Below are 14,552 nucleotides of genomic sequence, written 5' to 3' on the forward strand. Positions count from 1 at the left end.
TATTTTTTAAACGTTCTAAGGTGAATTATCAAATGATTCGGAATTATATGGCATGCAGTATCCAAAATTATGGCTCTGATGCATTTAGATTTACATTAAGAATAAGAAGTGTCATTCACATTCGTTGTACACCCCACCCCTCCCGCAAGAAAACAATCACTACCTATTCAAGTCCTAGCTCTGGCGCAGCGTTAAGGGTTAAAACTTACCACTTTACCAGGCCTTCCCCATGTGCAAATAAATCCCTCCTGACAAGCAGTGACTATACAGTCTTCAAGAAAAATCAACACCGCCAGTCTCTCATGCGCTATCTTTTTACAGATGAGCGGCTCGAGCAAGGGAACGTCTCCCAGGCGAGGACACAGGGGCGTGCCCAGCGCTTTGGCCGGGTCGGCCCTGGCTTTCGGGACGAGGTTCAGTCTGTCGCTGCTCTTGCTGGAGACGTGCCCCACGCTGTGGTTCCGCTTGTGCTCCTTGTCGTGGTGCCTGTCCTTGCGCTCGTGCAGCGAGAGCGTGGCGAACTTGCTGACCCCGGCGGCGACGGCGCCGTCCGCCACGCTGCCCTTTTCTGCCGGCGCTGGAGACGGCGGCGTGCGGGAGGCTGTTGGACCGCGGCAGCGGGGGCGGCGCGGCGCTGCCGGGCGTGGACACGCTGTTCCCGGTGCTGCCCACAGCGGGGCTGGTGGCGTTCATGACGTTCGTGTGTGTCCGCGCGCGCGACAGGGGCTGGTGGGGGAAGAGGATGTCTTCCGTGAGGTCCCACAGGCACAGCTGCGTGTCCTGGCCCACGGAGCCGAACCGGTAGGTGACGCTGACGGGCCGGCTCTCGGCCGAGTTCCGCTTGGACAGCCGGGACTGGGTGCTGTTCGCCCGGTCCCTCCCGAAGTGAAGAAGGTCCTGGAGGTCCTCGTCGCTGCCGCTGAGCTCCATGGGGTCGCTCTCTTCCACGCTGCTGGTGTAGGGGTCAAAGGCCACCACGCTGACCCAGGACTTGTGCCCATGGCCCCGCGCGATCACGCGGCAGTCTCCAAAGGACCAGACGGTCACCAGGTCGTCCTCTCCGCCCGTCACGACGTACTTGCCGTCGGGGCTCCAGCACACGCACAGCAAGCCTCCAAAGTAGCTTTTCATGGTGCCGTGCAGCTCCACCGAGTCAAAGTTGAACACCCGCAGGAAGCCGTCCTGGCTCACACACGCCAAGAACTTGCCATCTGGGGAGAAAGCAAACTCGTTGAGGGCCCCCTCGCCCACCGTCCATTTGAGGAGAGGGTTCCTCGTGGATTTGCTCTTGCAAGTGTGCACGGCAAAGCTCTCCCCCTGCTTCAGGAGCTGGTAGTGGGGGGCCGTGGCGCCACAAGTGTGCTCCACATTATACAAGTACATGCTCCCACTCGAGTGGGCTACTAGGAAAAGGCTTTCCGAACCAGGAACCCATTTGACACAGGTTACTCGTGACTTGTCTATTAGTCTCTGTGAAGACAAAGGAGAACAAGTTATCACAATGGAGAAGTTTTCAAGGTCTACTTTTCCAGCAAGAAACCTTGTCTGCTTCTCAGTGAGAAGGGACACGTCCGTCCAGGCATTCCACGCCGCAGCCTGGGGCAGGCCAGCGAAGGGCATTTGGCCCCTCGTGGAATCGCTTTCTAGGACTGCACTGAGGGTGTCAGTCGTTCAGCAAACCCTGCTGGGAGCCCAGTCTGTGCCCGCGTGACACTGTGCCAGGCGCAGTACGCACCGGGGGGGGCAGCCCTGGGCGCGTCACATTCCAACTGCCAGGAGCCCAGGGTCTGGGACTCCAGCACCTACACAGCGTCCGTGCTATGCAGCCCCTGGGCAAGCCTCGCGGGCCCCACGGCGAGCGCCGGGCCGCCCCAGGCGCTCCGCTCTGCTGTTTTGTGCCCTCACGGCCCCTGCGGCCCATCCTCACTGCACCCGCCCCTTCGGACTCCCGGGGGTCGGGACATGGTCCACGTGCAGCCAGCAACACCCAGGACAGGAACGCACACCTCCCTGGGCTCTGACCTCAGTGCTGATTCACTGACCGCCTCACTCACCATCCCTGTCTTGCGTGTATCCTTACAGGCCATCCCCCCACTTCTTCGGAACAAGGCGGTGTTTAAGAACATTATCAGATGATTAACACCTAATCACTGCCATTCTACCCCATGCTTATTTTTGACCCACTGACCAATTTTAACGGACACAGATCGGGAGTTTTGCCTTTAAAACCAAAAGAATAAAAGGCAAAAGCAGAAACTCCCTGAAGGATAACCCCCACGTACGTGCCCCTGCTTGCAGACCTTGCATGGGGCTCACCGGCCCCCAAATCATGGCACCAGAAACCACTGGGAGTTCCCAGGACCCCCAAGCTCCCAGCAAGTCCTGCTGCCACCCCCATAACTGGTGCCTTCCTTGGGAGCCCTCGGGCTTGGGGGGGCAATACACACTCCCACTTCCCCCACGTGGTTGGGATTCCCTGACTCGCGCCTCGGAGGGCCACGGGCCACAGGGACGGGAAGCTTGCCAAGACACAGGGCCTCCTGCCTAGTGGGCTTTGCACTGTGCGTCTGCTGCATCTCTACAGAAAGTCACAGAAAATGAGGCCACAGAAGGGAGGCAGTCAACCTGTCCCCAGCCAGGGAAGGGTGGGGAGGCCCAACCCCACGAGGTGCAGGGCCAGGGGCTGGGGCCAGCGGGCCGGGCGAGGGCTGCAAGCAGCAGGAGGCCTCACTGTCACAGAAACTGCATAGCCACAGTCACCCTCGCGTCCTTCATCTCCTGCCCGGGACCCACCGGTCCAGCAGCTGACCTGCACCAAAGCCAACAACCTGCAGGCCCAGGCAGCTCTGCCAGGGCTTCCACAGGAGGCCGGGGGCACCTCACGAGCCCCCAGGCCTTGCTGTACCCAGTGGGCCAAGCTGCCTCTCTGACAGTGACCTGCCTGGAGGCCGAGGGTCTCAGGGCCGTGCGGCTCACCTCCCAGCCAGGGCCTTGCAGGGCAGCTGCAGAAGCAACCTCTCCCCTGCCCAGCTGTGTGTGGCCTCAACTTCTGCCCCTCATATCTCACCACAACCAAACCTCGTCTGAATCTTTCCAACATCTCTCCATTTAAGGATGGACACAAAAATATCTAGCACTATGGTTAGAAAATTTTATTTCTGGCTTAAAAAGACACAGCAAAAACGACCCCATTAGAACTCAAAATTATAATGCTATCATATAAGAATGGCATTTCTCTGCAGCTGTGAGGTACGGAGATAAAGAATCACAGCACCGTTACTGAAATACGTGTCACTGCGGCGCCAAAGCACATTGACAGAGCTTTCCATGGTGAAAAGGTGCACTGGGGCTGCTGTAAGTACACACGTGGACATAACCTAGGGACTGAAACCCGAGCCCACCTCTGCGCCCTTCTGGGGCACCAGACACGTCACACCTCACCACCTGCAAACCAACCAAATCAACGGCCCACAGTTCCAACTCCAACATAGAAAGGGCTTCTCCTGTGCTCTGCACCGTCAGTCTGCCACCAGCCTGCGCGCAAGCACAGGGAAAAGCTCCTCTTCGTCTCGGGGCGTGTGCGTCTGGGCGCGTGGTGGGCATGTTGGGACAGCAGTGCTGACCTCCGACCCGAGGATCTGCTCTCCGGCTAGGCCCTGAGCACGAGGCTCTGCACACACTGACCCCGCGACATAAGCTTTTGTTTTTTAAATAGGTGACACAGTCATAATTCACATGTAAAAGTGTCCAGCCAAAAGCCTCACTCGCAGCCTCTTCCCACCGCAGAATCACTGTCGCTGGCTTCCCCCCTGTGTCTCCCAGGGCCTCCCTGTGGGGACAAGGCAAGCACAGGTGCAGGTGGACCCAGCTTCCTCTTTGGCACCGTCTGCACCCCTGCTTTCTCACCCAGTCACACGTCACGAGCATCGGTCGGCACTTGTCTGAAGACAGCCTCTTGCCGCCTTCCCACAGTGCCGAGGGCTCAACACCACGGACGTGCTGAGCTGCACCTGAGTCGTCCACGCTGACAGACACTTACATGGCAAAGACTGACCGGTGCGCGCTGCAGCGTTCACCTGCAGACGCAGCCGCAGGGTGCAGCCCTGGGAGAGCAGCTGGGTCAGCAGGCACGCCTCTGCTGACTATCTACAGGACCGCCAAGTTACCACCCATGGAGGACGCGACAACATCTACTCCCACCAGCAGGGTGCAGGTGTCCTGCTCCCCACAGGAAGGCAGGCATGAGCGCCCTGCCATCCCCGAGGGACAGGCTCTGCGAGGCTCCCTGCAGGCCCTCCCGCTTTTCCACCCACTCCCGTTCAGTCACTCCTGCCCTGAGCGCAGACGACAAGCCGACACTGGCACGCCACCGACAGCCGTCACTTCCCGTGGGGAGCTTGCGTTCGCGAGGGATGAAAAGGAGTCTGCTGTGCGTGAACACCGAGCAGGCATGGGACGGGGGCGGGGAGGAGGGACTCAGCCTCACATGGGTGCCAGGGAGGCCTCTGCCCTGGCGTGGGGGTGCACCGAGCTGAGCAGGCACGGGCAGCGCACAGCAGCTGGAGGCGGCAGGGCGTCCACACAGGAGGGCAGCGAGGGCGCGCACGGGAAGCAAACCACGCGCTGTCGTCCTGGAGACGCGCCAGGTGACTCCCAGCACAGGCCTCTCAGCCCCGAACCACAGGCCAGGCCAGGCCGCCACCCTGGGTGAGGTGCGGGACCCGCGGCCCAGGCTGGCTGGGAGTCACTGAACCAAGTTGCTCTGGGCTATTATTTCATACTGTTCTTGGTTTGGGTTTAACAAAAAGAGAACAGAAATCAAGAAACAAATACCTAGAATACCCTGTTCAATAGCTATAACGAATGCAGCCCAGTCTCGGGACCATAAGGGTATACTTTTGTTCTAGAAAATGTCTAGTAAACAGAGTTAAGGAACGGGATTTCCCTGCTGTGCTTCAATTCTCCAGTTTCAGTGAGACCTTGAGCTGGAGGAGCACATGCTTATGTTGGAAAAACTCTTGGCAAAACCCGAGGTCCCCTGTGAGGAGCTCCTGGGCAGAGGAGGCGCGAGGCAGCCGGGGAGAGGCAGGCGCCCAGGCCGGGGGCAGGCAGCTCGGGGCGTGCTTGGCACCCCTCTCCACTGGCGCACCTGAGCAAGGGCCGGAAATCAGGTGCGGAATTGTGAGCTGGGACTCAAGGCTGGAGTCCCAGGCTGAGGGCTCCGGGCTGGAACCTTGAAGCCCAGTGCTGACCAGCCCCGAGCCCTTGCAGTGACTGGCCCAGAGGGAGGGAGACATGCTGCAAGGGCACAGTTCACCCTGAACTCTGAAGACCTGGAAAACTATGAAGACCACCTCATTCACAATTTTATACTGATTACATGCTAAAATAATATTTGGATGTATTAGATAAAATATCAACTTCATCTATTTTTTAAATGGTTTACTGTGGCTATTAGAAAATTTTAAATTGAATTTGCGGCTCACACTGGCAATGCTGCTGCAGACAGTGGTGGCACCCAAGATTTCTGAAAAGGGAAGTCACAGAACCAAGCGGAATCCCCCGTCAGGAGGTACAGAACAGTGCGGGTGGAGAGAGACTGCTCCAGAGCCTGTGACAACTGTCCCCTGACAAGAAGCTCTTAAACTCGAACAGAAGTGGGGGCAGGACGGACGGTTTCCCAGTGGGTGAGGCTGGGCAGAGCAGGGGAGGCGTGTGAGCAGACTCCGAGGAGCTGAGGGGCAGCGCCTGGGAAGGGTGTGACTGAAAGGAGCGGAGGGCGGCCATGCTGGGCAGAAGTCCACGTGTACCCACTGAGTAAGGAGCTGAGGAAAATGACCGGGGAGGACAGGGAGATCGGCTGTGGACAGCGACCGCCGGACACGTGACACGCAAGACGGCCAAGGCAGGAGGCATCCAAGAGGAGCAGGGTGCGAACTCGGGGACAAGCTCCTTACAGCACGTGGGACCAAACTCAGGCAAGCAGAGAAACAAGCCGGAAGTCCCACGGAGAGAGGAAGAACTGCCGCTGCGTGAGCATGGGCCAGGCCAGGGGCCCTGCTCACCGCCCCCCATGTCCCCCTCTCGGCACAGGGTCGGCGGGGGGGCAGGAGAAGCAAGCTCCTGCTCCAGAGCTGCAGAGGAGAGGCTGAGCGGGGCTGCCCCAGCGGGAAGGACATGGCAGGTCTCAGGGTGAGACAGGCTCTCCATTAAACAGGAAAACACCAAAACGTTCCGAGGTCTACTGCCATGATCACTCCCATAAAATCCCATAATGTCCATAATCTGGGCATTAGTATGCCAGGTCTACACGCCAAAACACCTGCCCAGGAAGTGGGCTCCCTCACCCACTCTCCCCCTGGTAATCACTCATTCTAGATGCAGAAAAAACCATCTCATTTCTAAAATTAACCCAGTGAAGAAACCCAACAAGCATCAGAACTACCATCATCAATGGCATTCACAAACAAGATTTTCTAACTACACGAAACTAGAATAAAGGAAACAATAAAAATCAACCTGTAGCCATATTAAAGCTGCCACTGCTAAAATGATGCTTTCTCAAGCACACACTCTTTATTTTTCACCGCTATCAACATGATAAGCAGGAAAACAATTACTGGGGAAGGATGCGTATGCATTTTACAATGCAGATATTAATTTATAACAAAAACACTAAAAACAAACAATTCAAAAGCCCCAGCAGCTACTGGAAAAGCCACAATGTAGCCACAAGCAAAACCGGTGACCAAGAGCTCTGATTCTGTGAAGGCGCTTACAGCCGCTGCTCCCTCAGGAAGGACTACTATCAGGAGCTGCTGCTGCTGCTGCTGAGTCACTTCAGTCGTGTCCGACTCTGTGCGACCCCATGGACGGCAGCCCACCAGGCTCCCCCGTCCCTGGGATTCTCCAGGTAAGAACACTGGAGTGGGCTGCCACTTCCTTCTCCAATGGATGAAAGTGAAAAGTGAAAGTGAAGTCGCTCAGTTAGTGACCCCACGGACTGCAGCCTACCAGGCTCCTCCAACAGGATAGGGGACTTCAAAGCCTGGGAAAGAGGATCAAATGTCACTTTTATCAATGCTAAGACTTTAAGGAGCAGATCATTACATGCCCATTTCCTTCCTTTGATTAAAAAAAGCAACAGAAACAAGACTAACAAAGTGCCCAGAGCCACTCTTTTGTAGGGTAACTAGACAGAATACTGCGAAACTGGGCCCCTCTCCTCCCTGCCCTGGGGGCAGCAGCAGGCTGGGTGCCCACCATGGAGACCACAGCCTGTGCCCTGCTGCCCTGGCCACAGCCTGCAAGAGAGGAGACAGTCAACAGCAGGCGCTTTCATCACGCGCCAGGGGCGCCAGCAGCTGAGAGGACCAGGTCTTTTGAGATTTTCCATCTAATCCAGCAATGGGACACACCTGAAAATCCTCTCAAGTTACTATTCGGTGGACACAGTCCCGATATAATCAGAACTTTTACAAAGACGAATAGGACTGAGTTCATCACCACACAGACACTGCCACTTTACGTCTCTTCTTTCCCAATACACTGTAATCATTAGTAATGAAAAAGCGGATCCACACCCCTCTGGGGTGCTTCACACAAGGCTGAATGCTGACCTGGGTGACCCCCTCCCACCAGCAGCTCTTACTATGAAGGAGGTGGCACAGTCTGGGAGCTCGTCAGAAGTGCCAAGACACTCAACAGAGCCCATTAGACTCCAAGTCCCTTCAGACACAGGGGTGACACTGCAAGGAGAAGCCCAAAGTCCGCCCTGAAGGACTGCAGAAAGCAGTCTCAGGCTAGCACTCCTGAAGCGAGGCCAGAAGGGCAGGGTCCTGCCCTCCTCCTGAGCTGGGCTCCACTGGCATAGCAGCCAGGGTCTCGTGGCCATGACGGCCCGGAGAGGACTGGGTGGACTGAGGGCCAGACTGGGCGGTGAAGGCTGCCTGCATCTCTAACAGAAGGTGAGTCTGACAAGTTCACCTCCTAGAAAACATAAAAACTACAAACGTGGTCAAGCTGCCAGTGAGCCCTGGGATTCACAGGTCATGTTTTCCTATCTTTTTTGTACTTCTCTCTGTCCCAATTTTTTGTATAAACAAGTATTTAAAACTTTTTATTCAATGGGTGCAAAAATCACCTTTTAAGATACACTCTATTCTCAGACAGAAATTTTCATCCATCTTTGGTCTAATGTGGATTTCCAGAACTTCATTTCCACTCATCCACCCACCAATCCGTCCACCCCAAACATCTGCTCTCCTCTCACACAGCAGACACCCTCAGAGAGGAGGCAAAGGTTGGAGAGTCAGTACTGCAGCGTGCACGCGTATGCCTGTGCGTCACGGGAGGCTGAGCAGCCCTGAGAGGAGCCGGCCAGCCGGCCGGATGCCGCAGTCGGGATGAACGGCCCCCATCGCCTGTCTGAGTGCTCATTCTCTGACCGTGCTGCCCTGCTCTCACCCTCTGGTCCTGGAAACTTATTTGTGCTTCTCCTTCAAAACTGCTGCTACCTCACCTCCCAAGCAGCTTTTCTTGCAACCCCCAGTGAAAGGAACCTCCGGTTTCCCCCGTGGGCACAACTTTCCCGAGCTCTCCCCAGGGCTGGTGCTCCAGGCCCACTGCTACCTCCCATCCTCACCACCCCTCCAGCTGGGGAGTGCATCTATCCACCTTCCGGCTGAGGAGGGACTACGAAACAGACCCACACCCTGCGGGCGGGAAGGGGCAGGGCTGCTGTCTGTGCTCTGGGCACTCAGGTTCAAAAGCCTATGTTCTTAGCCACTGTACTCTGCGTCTATAAACTTCATGGTAATAAACTGACTGTTGTAAATGTCCCTTTGCAGGCAGTGAACAGACGGCTGGAGCCTTGGAGTATAAACAGGGCTCAGTCCTAGACACGTCCAGGCTGCAGCAGACCTGTCTGTGCTCTTACTGTGCTTTTTCCGCTCACCTGCCATCTAATCTCAGGGACGTGATTACTATCTATATGCTGACCACTCCCAGAATTTACCTCTAGTCTGAAGCTCCAGATCCACGTACCCAACCACCCCTGGCCTCTCAAGCTTGACAAGCAGGAACTCTGACCTTCCGCTCTGCTCTAGCACCTGCTCCTTCCCCTCTTGCCCAGTGCACTAAGTGAGCCAGAAACCCAGCATCTGCTCATCCATCTCTCCAACTCCGTCTCCATGTCGGAGCCAGAGTAATTTTCAAAAACACCTAGCAGACCACCTCTTGCTCCCCTGTGCGAGATCCCTGCATGCAGGCCAAGCAGCAACCCCGGCCAGGCCCTCACTCCACACCCCTCTCGCAGGGCTCCTGGTCCCAGGCTCATTCCCACAGGGGCCTGCCCCTGCTCTCCCTCCTGCGGGAACACTCCAGCTCCAGCTCCGCACCTGGGGGGCCTTCTCACATGCGGTGAGGCTCAAAGCATACCACTTCCTCCGAGACGCACCCCATGCCCCTGTCCATCAGGCGCCGTGTCTGTCTCTCTCTCTCTCCCTCAGGCCACTGCCTCCTCTGACATCACAAGTCACCACCACGTGCCGTGTGTGTGTGTGTGCGCGCGCGCGTGCCCGCGTGCGGTCAGCCACCAAGGTCTGCAGAATGAGTGAGGAAATGGTCCCAACTTCAGGTCAAGTCTCCAGCTCTCACCTGGACAGTCACTAGAGCCTCCACACTTGTCTTGCTATCTTCATTCAATCCACCTTCCCCAAGTGCTGACAAGAGTTCTGAAAAAACACACTTGATCCTGTCACTCCCCTCATTAAGTAAAACCCCAGAGGTTGCCCCACAGCCTCCAGTGTCAGATCCAAATTCTCAGCATGTCACGAAAGGCTTTTACAATCTGGTTCCGTTTCACCTGTCCAGCTTCACCTCTAGCCACGCCAAGGTCCACGCACTGAGGTCTGGACCCCTTTGTTGGCCTCATGTTCCTCTGCATGCTAAGCTGTTTTCTCCCACTTCGAAGGCCCTTCTCCTCCTCCTCCAGCTCCTCTGCACCTTTCACACCCAGGTCGAATGTCCCCTTCTGGGAGCTTTCTCACACCCCCGCTGGATTTGTGTTTCTCTCTCCTGCTGTCTGGCGCGTCCTGAAGAGCGCAGTGAGCACCCACCTCCCTTGCTGCTTTGTCATAACTCAGGCTCCACATCCTCCCCGTCCATTGCACAGAACAGTAAGCTCGGAGGCGACAAGGCCCACATGGCAACCAGCTATGACAGGGCTTACAATCTATGGCCAGTGAGGGCACGTGGAATTAATTTCTGGATCTAAGCATATCATCAAATTGCTACCAGGTCTGGACAACTCACTTACCCTCTAATTCCTTGTCTGCACAGTGGAGCCTGCCCTCCCAGGCAGAGAAAGCAGGTAAAATACTCGGAAACCTCCAAGTCTCACACGAATCCAAAGCATGGCCTAACAACCGCTTCGATCACCATCCCTGGCACCCTCTGAGAAACAAACCTCCAATGACCCTGTCTCTGAGACATCCTGGCCAAAATCTGATGAGAATGCTATCCATACGGCGAAACAACACCCTCACTGTGAAGGGCAATCAATTTCAGCCTCAAGCTGTAAATGCCAAGTTGGCATTAAACCACACAGAATCCTCTCCCTTTGAACAGCCACTTTCCAAATAAAATGTACAAAGAGTAGGAGGTAACTCCGCTTCACTCCCTGAGGGTGGGGAGCAGATTTCTAGCCCGTGGCACTTGGCTGTCCTAAGTAAGGAATGGGGCAAACTGACACGTCCCAGCGCTCTCAGGGCCCTAGGACCTCTGCTGCATCACACCCCCCCCACCCCCCGCCAAGCGATGGCACACAAATCCTTCTTGTTCTCCAAGAGGCATTCTGTGCCATCCACAGCCGGGCGGCCTCCCGACCTTGTTTACCAACCACCCTTTACATGGCTCCAATCCCTTCCTCACCGAAAGCACATCCCCACCTAAACACAAACAGAACCCCTCAAGGATGCCAAATTCACCATTTCTATTAAGAATGCAGAGAAGTATAGTTTTGTGTCCCCACTCTCCCCACCACCACCCTCCCCCCAAAATCATCCAACTACTTAGAAATCACTCCCTCAGATGCTGTTAATAAAATGTTTAGGTAAACAGAATAATTTTCTGCTTAGGATTTTTTTTTAACAGAAAATGGGATTAAATACTTTTCCTCTCCAGTTTGTCAATCCAGATGGCAAGTTTTGCCCCAGTCAACCCAGATGAAATTAGAAGAGGAGATGGCATGGCTCAAAAGGCTCCACCAAACCCACTGGCAAAGCCCAGCAGGAGCACTATGGACAGGCACTGCGTACACACGGGCAGCGTATACCACAGGACTGCAAGAGAGTCAGAGGTGCAACCGCGATTTCTCAAGTGGGGCACTCTTTCCCAAACAAAATTATTTCTTAAAAACCAGAATCTATAATGTACTTCTGTTTCAAGTTAATAACTTTAAGACCATGCAACAATGCAAAACCTCCCGCCCTTCCTGACAGGGGTTCAGGTGACCTGACCCTCATCACCCCAGGGCTGAGGTTACAAGGAGACTGCAGCCAGGGCCTCTTAACTCAGCAAGCCGACCTCGTCCCTTCCATTTACTAGGAAAGTCACACTGAAACAACGGAGGAAGTGTGTCAAATATGTAATGGCTATACTTGGGACTGAGAAGCTACTCCAATAGCTTTTAAAGATATAGTCTATCTGGCAACTTCCATCTGCCCAGGTTTAAAGGTTCTGACATGTTCCTAAACAGACAGCTCAGATCTCTCAGGCTCCTTCAAGAATGAGACTGGAGACACCAGGAATCCCAGGACACAGCACAACACAGGCAGGAGCTGTGCCATGCCAGCCAGTCTCAAGTGCCAAGACTTCTAACCACATCAGAGGTGATTTTAGAGCAAACGCTTTCAAGAGCAAGAGAGCAAATTCTCAGATGTATACCTGTCAAACATACACATCAAAACTTTTTACTGTTTGCGAAAACTAAGGAAATATTAGCAAGTTCTTTGATCTCCATGAAATTTTCTGGCGATGTGAATACAGTCTAGAACTCTTTATCTTCTTATTTAAATTATAAAGATCAAGCTATTAGTCTTGTCCTTATCTCCATTATAAAAACAATTTTTCTTAAAACACCTGCTATAGACACCTGAACATAAAAAAATGCACAAAAAACAGTTAGCCCAATAAAGAACAGGTAAAAGTCAACAAATTGACGCACCGCATTTAAACTTGGGTAATACTAGGTAGGACAGCTGAGGATGGAAAATGGGCTTCACTCACAGAGTAGAATTATAAGGCCCATACCCTCGGTAAGAACGTATACATTCTTATAGGGGTTCTTAACAGCTAAGACAGGGTGCTACTTACTTCCTCATTAAATAGTTTGCTAGTTTCTTTTTTGATTGGGTCTATAAGCTGGACTTGGCCTGCGGAAAAGCCCACTAGGAGAGAGACACTTTCTGCTGTGGCTGTTAGGTGGTTGAAGTCATGACAAGTAGGCTGTGTTCCTTTGTATATCCTTTTATCTATTGGTTTACTCAAGTCAGCAGCCTGGAGGAGAAAGAGAAAAATACATACGGTAAACAGCACATTGAGATGAGAACACTAAGTCACACTATTTTATACTCCATTACGATGCTCAATCTTAAAAATTAAAATAGTGAAATATTTTAATTTTTATAAAATTGTTTTGCAGTTTGCAGCGTTTTATAAAAGCACTTTCACATACCTCAGCCAATCTGATACTCTCAGACTATCCATAACATGTTTACAGCTGTTACTCTGGCAACTTCTTCCTCTTCACATATATTTAATGAAGACTCCTGGACCTCAGGAGGTAAAAATCCTCGAGATACTAAATTCAGTGTTTGTAAAACGTATTCAAGCATTTTCTAACCACATAAAAGCTTGGCTTTCAAATACAGCTCCAGCACCCACAAGCTCATTGGTGAGTTTACCTGCAGCCCAGTCGTTCTCAAAGTGTGGTCCCCAGACCAGCAGAGGCAGCAGCAGCGTCACCTGCAAACTCAGAGACGCACCTTCCCCCGCCCCGCCCCAGACCAAACGCATCAAACCAGCAGGGCGGGCGGGCGGGCCCAGCTGTAGACACAGCAGTCTTCCAGGTGACCCTGACGCCTGCTCGGCTGTGAACCAGGGCTGCAGCCAGTTACACAGAGGCAGTGGCTCCTGACTCCTGCACTGGGTCCCAGCCTCCTCTGCGTTAGCTTTCAAGTGACTTTCACTCATCAAACCCACAACTCCAAGTCTGGTACAGGCATCATCTTAATCCTTATCATAACGCTTCAAAAGAGACCACGTTTCCCCCCATTTTACAAACGAGAAAACAAGTTCAGGGAAGGTAAATAACCCAGCCGAGGTCCCCGTACCTACCTACCGAAGAGGAAGGGCCGGATATGGAGCCCAAGCCTGTTTTACCATAAAGGGGGCAGGGAGAAAACACACAGCACACTCCAAAGTCTGACTTCTGACTTGGGCTAAACGTGATTTTTCAAAGTGCCTCCCCTCTTTAAAAGCAGGACCTTTATCTTCATGAGACACCCTCTGTGCAATCCAGTATGCTGCTGAAATGAAGGTGACCCACCCCTTCCCTGCCATCAGAGAATCACCGGTGCAGACAACCGACCGTCTCCTTGAGACACCCTCTTTGGCCCTGTGTGCGGTTCTGGGGCTCACAGCTCTGGTTCCCACGGACCACCCCGAGTGGGGGGTCTGAAGATCTCGTTCTTCCAAAGAGGCCTGGGACAGTGACTGAATATCCCAGGTCTGTCAGATTACAAACAGTGTGTGAAAAAGAGGCCCTCACGATGACAGGCTCAAAACCTGAGCACCGGGCAGTCTGGAGCTGAGTGACCCTGGGAGCCCAGGGCAAAGGAGTGAAGACGCACATGAAGGGCTCTCCCTGCCTCCCCGCAGCTGGAGTGGGGACAGCACCTCTCTTCCCAACCCCAGGGGGCTGTCTGGAGGGTGAGGCAAGCAGAGTGTGGTCTACAGAAGGAAGCCCCGACCCTGGAGCAAGCAGAAGCAGGGCCGTGCGCGGGGCCTGAGAATCCTGTGACGGGTGATGAGATGGGTGCACGGCGGGGCGGCGGGGGGGTCCAGACAGAAGTCCCTTCACCGTGGACACGAGAGGCCAGCCGGGGTAAGCAGCTCCTGCGTCAGCCCAAAAGAGGGAAAGAGAAGTCGAGCCTAAGGGAGCAACTCGGCAAATGACCTCAGGGAAAGGAAACAGCAGCAAAAGTAAAGACAGCTCAAAATATAAGCTACACTGACGGTGAGAGTCAAAAATCAAATCTGAAATTAGAACCGCTAAATTATCACATGATCTCTACATCGGCATATGCAACGATTGAGACTTCTTTTTTTCAGTTTGTTGAAGAAACTACCCCATGAAAGACTACACATAAAATTAAGCACCAAAACATAAAAAACAATTCAGAGGCAAGCCAAATATTAACAGAGAAAACAAACTAACTACAAATTAAATGAGCAAAAGAAACAGTGATTCTCAGAAGAACAGAGGAAAT

General features: G+C 53.8%; 1 protein-coding gene across 1 annotated transcript in view; it reads right to left on the bottom strand.

The window, feature by feature from the left end:
• WDR20 (WD repeat domain 20) overlaps positions 1–14,552 on the bottom strand; it is a 65,033-nt gene that overhangs the window by 9,015 nt on the left and 41,466 nt on the right. The window contains 3 exon segments of the mRNA XM_055418566.2: positions 210–569; positions 571–1,470; positions 12,376–12,558. Of these exon segments, the coding sequence (XP_055274541.2) occupies positions 210–569; positions 571–1,470; positions 12,376–12,558 (1,443 nt within the window).

This window comes from Moschus berezovskii, chromosome 21, assembly GCF_049115385.1.
Source record: "Moschus berezovskii isolate FMDL1 chromosome 21, NW_MosBer_1.0, whole genome shotgun sequence".
Lineage (NCBI taxonomy): Eukaryota > Metazoa > Chordata > Mammalia > Artiodactyla > Moschidae > Moschus > Moschus berezovskii.